The sequence below is a fragment of the Nerophis ophidion genome, linkage group LG10 (assembly GCF_033978795.1).
Source record: "Nerophis ophidion isolate RoL-2023_Sa linkage group LG10, RoL_Noph_v1.0, whole genome shotgun sequence".
NCBI classification, from domain to species: domain Eukaryota; kingdom Metazoa; phylum Chordata; class Actinopteri; order Syngnathiformes; family Syngnathidae; genus Nerophis; species Nerophis ophidion.
In genome coordinates, this window is record NC_084620.1 from 50,010,068 (window position 1) to 50,022,069 (window position 12,002).

General features: G+C 38.0%; 1 protein-coding gene and 1 long non-coding RNA gene across 3 annotated transcripts in view; one reads left to right on the forward strand and one right to left on the reverse strand.

Annotated features, from left to right (window-relative positions):
- LOC133560957 (uncharacterized) overlaps window positions 1-12,002 on the forward strand; it is a 47,627-nt gene that overhangs the window by 13,365 nt on the left and 22,260 nt on the right. For both annotated transcript variants that reach the window (XR_009808546.1, XR_009808547.1), the window contains exon 2: window positions 7,465-7,699. This is a non-coding gene — a long non-coding RNA (uncharacterized LOC133560957). The remainder of the gene's footprint in view (window positions 1-7,464; window positions 7,700-12,002) is intronic.
- Window positions 1-12,002, reverse strand: part of tm7sf3 (transmembrane 7 superfamily member 3) — a 45,673-nt gene that overhangs the window by 7,671 nt on the left and 26,000 nt on the right. The window contains exons 4-6 of the mRNA XM_061914025.1: window positions 10,854-10,974; window positions 7,753-7,924; window positions 7,487-7,664 (exon numbers count right to left, since the gene is read on the reverse strand). Coding sequence (XP_061770009.1) covers window positions 7,487-7,664; window positions 7,753-7,924; window positions 10,854-10,974 — 471 coding nt within the window. The remainder of the gene's footprint in view (window positions 1-7,486; window positions 7,665-7,752; window positions 7,925-10,853; window positions 10,975-12,002) is intronic.

Consider the following 12,002-nt stretch of genomic DNA (forward strand, 5'->3'; position numbering starts at 1 on the left):
TGATCACTTCTAGTCTTAGACTTGGACTGGTCACATGTACTTTTAGACTTAGATTGGTCATATGTAGTCTTAGACTGGTCACATCTAGTCTGAGACTTAAATTGGTCAGATGGAGTCTTAGACTTGGATTGGTCACATCTAGTCTTAGACTTGGATTGGTCACATCTAGTCTAGAAGCTGGTACCAAATGTGTATACTCCAAAACCAGGAGGGTGTTCCTGGGCAAGGATGGTTCCGAAAAACAACTGTTGAGATGCAAACAAACAATCTGAACTGACAAAGCCAACGACAGTCGTTGAAGTGTTACTTCCCCTCTTTACAATTGAGGTATTGTGTGGTAGAACCATCGCTGTGGATCAACTACTACCAGTCCAAAATAGTCTGAAGCCCCCATGTTAGCATTCCATTCAGTTGTAAACAAATGGCATTCTGGTCACCTTCTCTGAGCAGAATGTTTGTAACTGCTATTATTTGTTGGAGGCTAAATTGCAGAGTATCTTAGGAATGGTTGAAAGGGTTAGTGTTGTGTGTGGGAGACAGGTGGTGTAACAGTTTTTCAACTTTGACATGGATGGCTACCCTTACTCCTCCTTGGTACCATCCGTCCTCCCTGTCCACAATCTGTAAATGTTTGTTGTCAAAGGAGTAGTTCCTCTCTGAGGCGCAGGTAGACACCTGAGTCTTGGCCTGAAAGTTTGCCCGTCCGTCTACGCTGTCCCGTGTGTCGTCTTAGTGGTTGTTTTGTTTCCCCAATATATGAATCAGTGCATTCATCATTACACTGGATAGTGTCAAGCCGGGACCGTGATTGTTTTTGCTTCCTCGATGCAGAGATGATGTGGGACGAGTCAGGTATGAATGTGAGTACATATCTATTAATTACAAAAATACAAAAAGGCAAAAAAAGGACACGCTCGGTGGCGGCTAATAATCTATACTAAAACTTCAACAAAAACAGCACAATGGCATGGCTATCTATAAATAAACAAAAGATGCTAACAACGATACTCAATAAACCAAAAACTTGCACTTTAGGCGAAAAATACACCGATCTTACGTGGCGGGGTCCAAAGGGTTAGCAGCGTGGCAAGGCATGAAGGTTTGTAAGAAAAATACAGGCATGAAGGCATAAGGCAGAATGCAAATTACCCAGAACGATGAACAGAAAGCAAGCGACATAAATAGTGGCCGTGGTAACTAGAAACAGGTGTGAGAGGCTGATGATCTGGGCGTGACTAGGGGAACCAGGTGGAAACTAATGAGTAGCTATGGTGACCAAGAAAACAAGGAAGTGCAAATGCAAAAGAGTCCAGAAAACAAAACAAAACATGATCAAACATAAAACCAGATTAAAAGACATGACAGATAGCATACACCAGATAGTTTTTGAAGGTTTGGGGGCTTTCGGATGCACCGGTCTATGTCTCAGGGTGTTGCCTGCTTTGAAGTGTACTGGAATGTTGTGTTGGTTAAAAAATAGGTAACTCTTTAGTATGGGGAACATATTCACCATTAATTAGTTGCTTATTAACATCTAAATTAGTAACATATTGGTTCTTAATAAGTACTTATTAATGCCTTCCTCTGCATGGCCTTTATACAACAAGTAAGCCATTAACTAAGAGTCTTCCCTCAATAACCTCAAAATTATTGCTTATTAGTAACCCTAACCCTTATATGTTCCCCTAGTGTCCAAATAACGCTAAATAAAGTCTTTGTTACTTAGAATATCTTCCCCATACTAAAGTGTTACTAAAAATTGTTCTGCGTTTCTCAGACAGACCTGATACATATGGAATGACAATATGTTTGTCACCTTTTACCTCCTCGTCCACTCTCTTCTTGTTATTTCTGGAACTGGATAAACTTCACAGACCAGCAGCTGGGGTGACCACAGCTTTTGAAGGCTTCCCTAAAATGCCTATGCTCTCTCTCTTTGACCTCTGGGCTGGTAGGAACATGATCAGCTCTGTGTTGGAGGGTTCTGATAACGCTCCGTTTGTGTTCCGGTGGGAGGTGTGTGTCAAAAAGTAGTTATTGGGTTATTGGGTTTTGGATTAACCCGTTTCTTCCAATGTGGATATCACCGTCTGAAAAAGGCAACTTTCTATCTTTGACGTCCTTACATGTGAACTTGAGTTAATGTGCTCGGTGAAGGCTTGTGATTTTAGTCTTATATCTCCTGTCCAAAGGCAAAACCCAGTAACTCAATTTTGGTCAAAACTGAGCTGATAATAATTTTGGAGTTCCTAGGTGATATGCTTTACATTAGTGGATGCGATATTGTAAATTGTTCCGTAAGTAAGCTGTTACGCGCGTGGCAGGACCTGGCAACTACCACATAACCGCGTAGATACAACAGAAAAACCTAGTATCTCAAGGGACCAATCAGAGCTTCTTTGTCAGTCGCCTTATTGTGCTTAATGAGACATTTGCACGAATGGGGGCCGACAGTCAACCTGATTATGTGATATTATGGGCCGAGGGGATATTTGGAAGATTGGCCCAGGACGTTGCAAGCACCTTCATTAAATTTATTGTTCTTGATTCTTCCCCTTGCATACTCTTTTGGGCAGATAACTGTGGAGGTCAAAATAAAAACTGGACGCTGTACACGGCTCTCGCCCAATGTGCAAACGCAGAATGGGGCCCACCCGAGATTGTAATAAATTATCTGGAGAAAGGGCACACGTTAATGAAAGCAGATTCAATCCATGGCCCAATCGGCAAGAAAATGAAAGCTCAAGAAAACATCTGTACGTTTGATGACTTTGTAGATCTTTGTAAGACAGCATCAAGATAGATTGGTTTTCCTTTGTTTTCTCAAAATCACCTAGAAGTGAGTTACTAGGTTTTGCCTTTGGACAGGACATTTTCTTTTATGTATTTATTCTCTTTATAGTTAAATAGTTAGGGACGGCGTGGCGCAGTGGAAGAGTGGCAGTGCGCAACCCGAGGGTCACTGGTTCAAATCCCACCTAGAACCAACCTCGTCACGTCCGTTGTGTCCTGAGCAAGACACTTCACCCTTGCTCCTGATGGGTGCTGGTTGGTGCCTTGCATGGCAGCTCCCTCCATCAGTGTGTGAATGTGTGTGTGAATGGGTAAATGTGGAAGTAGTGTCAAAGCGCTTTGAGTGCCTTGAAGGTAGAAAAGCGCTATACAAGTACAACCCATTTAAATGTTTTATACAATTGACTCGCCTTAGTTTCATCCTGCTAATGAATGTATGTTTTAACTCCTGCGCAGCACTTTGTGAAACCTGTATTGTTTCTTGAAAGGCGCTATATAACTGAAGTGGAGTGGATTGACTTTTTAATGGTGGGGTCCCAGTTTTAATGAATACTGTATTTTCCGGACCATATGGCGCACCGGATTATATGGTGCACTGTCGATTATGTTTTTCTTTATATATATATAACGAGCACCGGATTATAGGGAGCATTAATGTAGTTATTTTATTATGATTTTTTTTTCTAAATGTAAAATACCTCCTTGTGGTCTACATAACATATGGTAATGGTGGTTCTTTGGTCAAAATGTTGCATAGATGATGTTTTACAGATCATCTTCAAGTCACTCTCAGACAGTTGCTTCAGGATGCGCCGTTTTGTGAGCGGTCTTATTTATTTGGCTCACCTTCGACTGTGTCTTCTCACCGTCATCTTTGTTGTACGGGTGTAGCGTGCAAGGACGGGAGTGGAATAATTGTCAAAAGATGGCGCTAACTGTTTTAATGACATTCAGACTTTACTTCAATCAATAACAGAGCAGCATCTCGTCATTCGTGGCTCACAAGTGCAACAACAACAAATGTGCCCCGTGAAAAAACGTCCGACTGGAACTCTTTAAAAACTAAAGTTCCTTGGGTGAATAATGTCAACTCACTACACCGGTATTTTTTAACGCTTTCATGGCGAATTTACGGACGGATGTAAATATAAGTAAGAACTTTACACTACTTTATATTAAAAATGGCAACCGAGGAATATGAATGTCCCATAACAAGAAAATAGAGAGGAAAAAAAAGAAGCTTATCGACTACGTTGTCGGCTCGGACTATAAAGGCGGACACGCGGAAATTTTTCAGTATTTATGTAGATCCCAAATACACATCAGCAGGTATCAGAAGGTACGAAAAGTTGCTTTTGCATACTATTGCGAAACAAAACGCAACTTGATATCTTACCCTATACACACACCATAACAATACTCTTATGTTGAAGCACAGTGCAATCCATCAAGCGGTGCGGCTTCATTGCTTAGCAAAGTCCGACTAAAAACATTTTGATAGATTTTTGAGCGCCGTGTCTAATGTTCTATATTTTCAATGGAACGTATTACATTTTGGTGTTGTTTACTTGAGTCATATTGCAGTCCACACATATCTCTTGTGTGTGACTACCATTATATTGCAGTCTACACGTATCACGTATCTCTTATGTGTGACTGCCATCTACGGGTCACACCTATTTCACCATGTACCAAATAAAATAGATTCGTTATTTTAGGAGAGTTCATTGACGGTCATAATTTAGTCAATTTTAATTATAGTACTCGGTAAAAGGTTTATTTGTCCTCAAACCCATCAGGACAAAATTACAATCTACGGGCCGCCGGGCTTTCTGCTCGACCGCTCCCCAACTCTGGAACGCTCTCCCCGACCATCTTAGAGCACCACAGTCGGTCGACAGTTTTAAGAAGGGACTAAAAACCCACCTTTTTAGCACAGCTTTTATCTAATTTCTCGGCCTTCTTGTTTTTAAATACACTGCTTGCTTATCTGTTTTATCCAGTGCCTTCGCGCTTTTATTTCTGTTTTATTTAGTGTTTATCTTGTGTTTTTCATGATTTAATTTCCATAAAAGTTTTATTATATATTTTGAACTTTCTATTTTTTTATTATTTTTATACTTTGTAGCACTTGGAGATTTTAACAAATGTAAAGTGCGTTACCAATTATCATTATTATTGTTATTTTAAGGCCAAAAACAGATATTCACTTAGTATTACATTCTTTAAAACAGTTATTCAGTGTTTTTTTTTTACTTTAGAGAGTTATATGGTTGAAACCGATAATGATGCCCAAAAACAGAAAAAAAGATGACGCTTATTTTGAAAATGTAATTTTTTTTATAGATTTGCAATTTGTTGTTGAGTTCCCTAATTTTGAGTGTACATAAATGAAGGTGTGTGTTGCTGAGCCCGACCTGGACATAATCTGGACTGGACCTGGTTTTAAGAATCCTTTTAAACAATCTAATTTCATTGACAACCTGGTCTGGTGGCGATAAAGTCCTTTTAAAAAAAAACAAAGAAAAAAAATAAACAACATGAATAAAAACATTTTTCTTGAATAAAAAAGAAAGTAAAACGATATAAAAACAGTTACATCGAAACTAGTAATTAATGAAAATTAGCAAAATTAACTGTTAAAAGGTTAGTACTGTGAGTGGACCAGCAGCACCATAATCATGTGTGCTTCATGGATTGTATGTATCCCTTGCAGATTGTATTGATGTACAAACCCCGTTTCCATAGGAGTTGGGAAATTGTGTTAGATGTAAATATAAACGGAATACAATGATTTGCAAATCCTTTTCAACCCATATTCAATTGAATGCACTACAAAGATAAGATATTTGATGTTCAAACTTAAAAACTTTATTTTTTTTTGCAAATAATAATTAACTTAGAATTTCTTGGCTCCAACATGTGCCTAAGTAGTCGGGAAAGGGCATGTTCACCACTGTGTTACATCACCTTTTCTTTTAACAACACTCAATAAACGTTTGGGAACTGAGGAAACTAATTGTTGAAGCTTTGAAGGTGGAATTCTTTCCCATTCTTGTTTTATGTAGAGCTTCAGTCGTTTAACAGTCCGGGATCTCCGCTGTTGTATTTTACGCTTCATAATGCACCACACATTTTCGATGGGAGACAGGTCTGGACTGCAGGTGGTCCAGGAAAGTACCCGCACTCTTTTACTACGAAGCCTCGCTATTGTAACAAATGGCTTGGCATTGTCTTGCTGAAATAAGCAGGGGCGTCCATGATAACGTTGCTTGGATGAAAACGTACGTTGCTCCAAAACCTGTATGGACCATTCAGCATTAATAGTGCCTTCACAGATGTGTAAGTTACCCATGCCTTGGCCACCAATACACCAGAGATGCTGGCTTTTGAATTTTGCGCCTATAACAATCTGGATGGTTATTTTCTTCTTTGTTCTTAAGGACACCACATCCACAGGGTTTGTATATTACAGGAACCAGAATATTAATAACAGATAGAAAAAACCCTTATTAGTGAATGAGTGTGCATGAGTGTAAACGGAGAGGGAGATTTTTTGGGTTGGTGCACTAATTGTAAGTGTATCTTGTGTTTTTTATGTTGATTTAATAAAAAAATTAATAAAATAAAATAGCTTTGAGGTCGGTAAGCACAACCAAAATAATTCCTTACATTAGGCGCATCGGGTTATCAAGCGCACTGTCGAGTTTTGAGAAAATGAAAGGATTTCGAGTGCGCCTTATAGTCCGGAATATACGTTACACGAGGGAAAAAAACTTTTTCCTCCTGGACACGAGTCCACCCTGCTTTCTGTCCAAAAAGTGCACTTAAATGTAGTGTTGTTTTGATATGTCATCTTAGTGACATCATGCACATAAGTGCACTAATAGCTTGTTTTAAAATGTCTCTGACAATCTTGCACTTTCTGTTTTGGAAATTACATGAAGGTTTGTGCCACTGCTTGATAACTGTTTAATAAATACACTTTTGGTCAGTTGACTTAGTTGTGATTTCCTTCTCTGCATGAAAGTTTAAAATGAGCATATATTAATAGAATAGAAAGTACTTTATTGATCCCTGGGGAAATTCAGCACCACAGATCGCTCACAATAGACACTAATAATAATAAATATAATATATATTATATTTTTAATATATGAATAATATAATTATATTCTACATTTACTGTAGGTGCAGTCAAGAAGGAACATATGCATTATACAGTCTGATGGCTGTCGGTATGAAGGACCTCCTGTGTCGTTTCGTGTTGCACTTTGACTTTATAATTATAATTATATATTTATATAAAAATATATATAATATATAATATTATATATATTGTGTAATTATAATTCTAAATATATTATAAAAAGAATTATAATGCAGTATGAAGAAGAATGTTTTATTGTAGACATAGAATCATCATACTGCTGTGATTATATGCATCAAATGTTCATTCAAGGCTAAGGCAAAATATCCAAATATAAATAGTGTATCGCGATACGGCCTAAAAATATCGAGATATTAAAAAAAGGCCATATCGACAAGCCCTACACCGAAGAACATGCTTCGAAAAGCTGAGCGCTCCAAAATGTGCTCATTTAAGCCGTTATTCCTGACTTCCTCCAAAAAAACCCGACACCAATTGTTCACTTCACTTTTGTTTTGTAGGTGAAAAGGTTTCATTTCCTACCAAGAGTTTGGCAGCTGTCCATCTTGGAGTTGAAAGTGCAGGCATACGTGTGCACCGGGACGTAAGAGGCCGACGTGTTGAGGATGGGGTCTCGAACGACGACGGAGTAAATGACGCCCTGGCCGGGGACGGAGTTGAAGGTCGCCATCCTCACGTCTCTTGACGACAGGGTCAAAATCTGCGAGGAGCGTGAAAGATGGGGAGAAGAAACGGGTGAGTTTGGGTGTGTTCCCCCGAGTTGTTGTCGGGATTACTCCTCACCGCACCAGTTTGGCGTTCTCCGTCACGCTGTCGACATCCGCGACGGCCTGCAAACCGCGGAACAGGCTAAGCTCCGACAGGTCGGTGTCTGGCAGGAAGTACTGGTAGATGTCGTACTGCAGCCGCCAGCGCATGTCCAACCCTGTAGGCGTGTCGCAGGAGGGAGGAGCGCTGCCCCTGATTGGCCAAAATGAGGACATAACTTTTATTTATGGTTCAAAGTGCCGTATTGAGCCATATTGGACCAAAAATACAAAAAACAAATATGTCTGGAGCAGCAAAAAATGAAAAAGCTGTACATAAGGGTTATAATGAAGACAACACATGACGTAAGTGTCTATATTAGCCTACTATCAAAATGACTTTAAAAGTCTTATATAAGTGTTATAATGAAGACAACACATTACGTAAATGTCTGTATTAGCTGTATTAGCATACTATCAAAATTAATTAAAAATCTTATATAAGTGTTATAATGAAGGCAACACATGGCGTGTCTATATTAGCCTACTATCAAAATGACTTTAAAAGTCTTATATCAGTGTTATAATGAAGACAACACATGATGTGTCTTTATTAGCCTACTATCAAAATGACTTAGTCATATAAGAGTTATGATGAAGACAAACATGATGTAAGTGTCCATATTAGCTATGTTAGCCTACTATCAAAATGACTTTAAAAGTCTTATATAAGTGTTATAATGAAGACACCACATGAAGTGTCTATATTAGCCTACTATCAAAATGACTTTAAAAGTGTTATATACCTGTTATAATGAAGACAACACATGACGTGTCTGTATTAGTTATATTAGCCTACTATCAAAATGACTTTAAAAGTCTTATATAAGTGTAATAATGAAAGCAACACATGACGTTAGTGTCTATATTAACCTACTATCAAAATTACTTTATAAGTCTTATTAGTGTTATATTGAGGGCAACACATGACGTGTCTATATTAGCCTACTATCAAAATTACTTTTAAAAGTCTTATATAAGTGTTATAATGAACACAACACATGACGTAAGTGTCTGTATTAGCCTACTATCAAAATGAATTAAAAATCTTATATAAGTGTTATAATGAAGGCAACACACAATGTGTCTATATTAGCCTACTATCAAAATGACTTTAAAAGTCTTATATACGTGTTATAATGAAGACACCACATGACGTAAGTGTCTGTATTAGCTATATTAGTCTACTATCAAAATGACTTTAAAAGTCTTATATAACTGTAATAATGAAAGCAACACATGACGTAAGTGTTTATATTAACCTACTATCAAAATGACTTTAAAGTCTTATATTAGTGTTATATGGAGGGCAACACATGACGTAAGTGTCTATATTAGCTATGTTAGCCTATCAAAATGACTTTAAAAGTCTTATATAAGTGTAATAATGAAAGCATCATATGACGTGTCTATATTAGCCTACTATCAAAATTACTTTTAAAAGTCTTATATAAGTGTTATAATGAACACAACACATGACGTAAGTGTCTGTATTAGCCTACTATCAAAATGAATTAAATATCTTATATAAGTGTTATAATGAAGGCAACACACAATGTAAGTGTCTATATTAGCCTACTATCAAAACGACTTTAAAAGTCTTATATAACTGTAATAATGAAAGCAACACATGACGTAAGTGTCTATATTAACATACTATCAAAATGACTTTAAAAGTCTTATATTAGTGTTATATTGAGGGCAATACATGACGTAAGTGTCTATATTAGCCTACTATCAAAATGACTTTAAAAGTCTTATATAAGTGTTATAGTGAAAGCATCACATGACGTGAGTGTCTATATTAGCTATGTTAGCCTGCTATCAAAATGACTTTGAAAGTCTTATATAAGTGTAATAATGAAAGAATCACATGACGTGTCTATATAAGCCTACTATCAAAATGACTAAAAGTCTTCTATAAGTGTTATAATGAAGGCAACACATGAAGTGTCTATATTAGCCTAAGATCAAAATGACTTTTAAGTCTTATATAAGTGTTATAATGAACACAACACATGACGTAAGTGTCTGTATTAGCCTACTATCAAAATGAATTAAATATCTTATATAAGTGTTATAATAAAGGCAACACACAATGTAAGTGTCTATATTAGCCTACTATCAAAATTACTTTAAAAGTCTTACATAAGTGTGATAATGAAGACAACACATGACGTAAGTGTCTATATTAGCTATATTAGTCTACTATCAAAATGTAAATGTCCTATATAAGTGTAATAATGAAGACAACACATGACGTAAGTGTCTATATTAGCTATATTAGCCTACTATCAAAATGAATTAAAAATCTTATATAAGTGTTATAATGAAGGCAACACATGACGTGTCTATATTCGCCTACTATCAAAACGACTTCAAAAGTCTTATATAAGTGTTATCATGAAAGCAACACGACGTAAGTGTCTATATTAGCAATAATAGACTACTATCAAAACAACTGTCGCAGGCTGAAGCAAATCTCCGTTGACAGAAATGTTGAAATGTAATATTTTTTCTACACATTTCTACAACATATATTGTCTTTGCAGTCTATTCAATTGAATATAGGTTGAAAAGGATTTGCAAATCATTGTATTTTGTTTTTATTTACCATTTGCACAATATGCCAACTTCACTGGTTTTGGGTTTTGCATAAAACACTTATATTGCGACACACTTTTCAGCCCTATCGCCCAGCCCGAGCGTCTAATCCCGTTTATGGCAAGCTATGACCAAAAATCCACATTATTCACCCCCAGACGCTTGGTTCAGAGCTGAAAAACAGCATCTGCAACACAAAATGGTTGCCACTGTGTAACAAGCAGAATTGGACTGGGGGGAGAGAATAATACGTGGCTTTCACAGATGTTCCCCGGTGTGGCTGCCACGCAACAATCCGGCAGTGTGTTGTTGCTACTGCACACACAGTTGGGAGGCAAACGGGTTTGTGACAGTTGCAGACATTCCTGAAAGGTTTTAGAGCGAGTAATACCAGCTAAATGGGTTAGGAAGGAAAAGGAGGCGACTGATCATGGGATTGTTACCAAGAAATAAAAACAGGAGTTAGCAGAGCACGTTACCTCTCGTGACCCAGGTTGGCCGGTGCAAAGCGGATGGTGGTCTGGTAGAGGTTGTATTGGAGGTGGATGGTGGGGTCAGCGTTCAGGGTAAAGTTGGTGTTACAAGCTCCAGGTATGGGGTCTAAGACAGGGAAGAGATTAGATCAGCGGTGCAGCAAACAGTTGGTGCATTCATGATGGAGATCACAGGTGTCAAACTCAAGGCCGGACGGCCAGACATGGCTCGCCACTTTATTTTACTCGGCCCTCCAAAGCCTGGAAATAATAAGTATCAATAAAGTACTGTAACTTTCCTTACTCAATATATTCTTTCTTTTTATTTGGGGAGAAAAAAACATACGTACTCCATGGATTGGCAAATTATCCATCCATTTTCTACCGCTTATTCCCTTTTGGGGTCGCGGGGGGCGCTGGCGCCTATCTCAGCTACAAATTATGTTAACTTAAATATTGTCTAATTATGTAAAAATATATCATCAAACATTCAAAACATCCATCCATCCATTTTCTACCGGTTGTCCCGTTCGGGGTCACGTGGGGTGCTGGAGCCTATCTCAGCGGCATTCGGGCGGAAGGCGGGGTACACCCTGGACAAGTCGCAGGGCCAACACAGATAGACAGACAACATTTACACTCTAGGGCCAATTTAGTGTTGCCAATCAACCTATCCCCAGGTGCATGTCTTTAAACCATTTTTTAAATAGAAATAAATACTAATAATAATGATTTCAAAACAAGTTATCCATCAAATTGGGTTATTGTCAGTAACTACATTTGGTTGCTACAGCTGTAAGTGCAAGTTAAAACTCTACAATGCAAAGCCAAAGCCATTTATCAACAACACCCAGAAACACAGCCGCTTCGCTGGGCCAGAGCTCATTTAAGATGGACTGATGCAAAGTGGAAAAGGGTTCAGTGGTCTAACGAGTCCACATTTCAAATAGTTTTTATAAACTGTGGACATTGTGTCCTCCGGAACAAAGAGGAAAAGAACCATCCGGATTGTTCTAGGCGCAAAGTGTAAAAGCCAGCATCTGTGATGGTAAATGGGTTGTATTAGTGCCCAAGGCATGGGTAACTTACACATCTGTGAAGGCACCATTAATGCTGAAAGGTACATACAGGTTTTGTAGCAACATATGTTGCCAT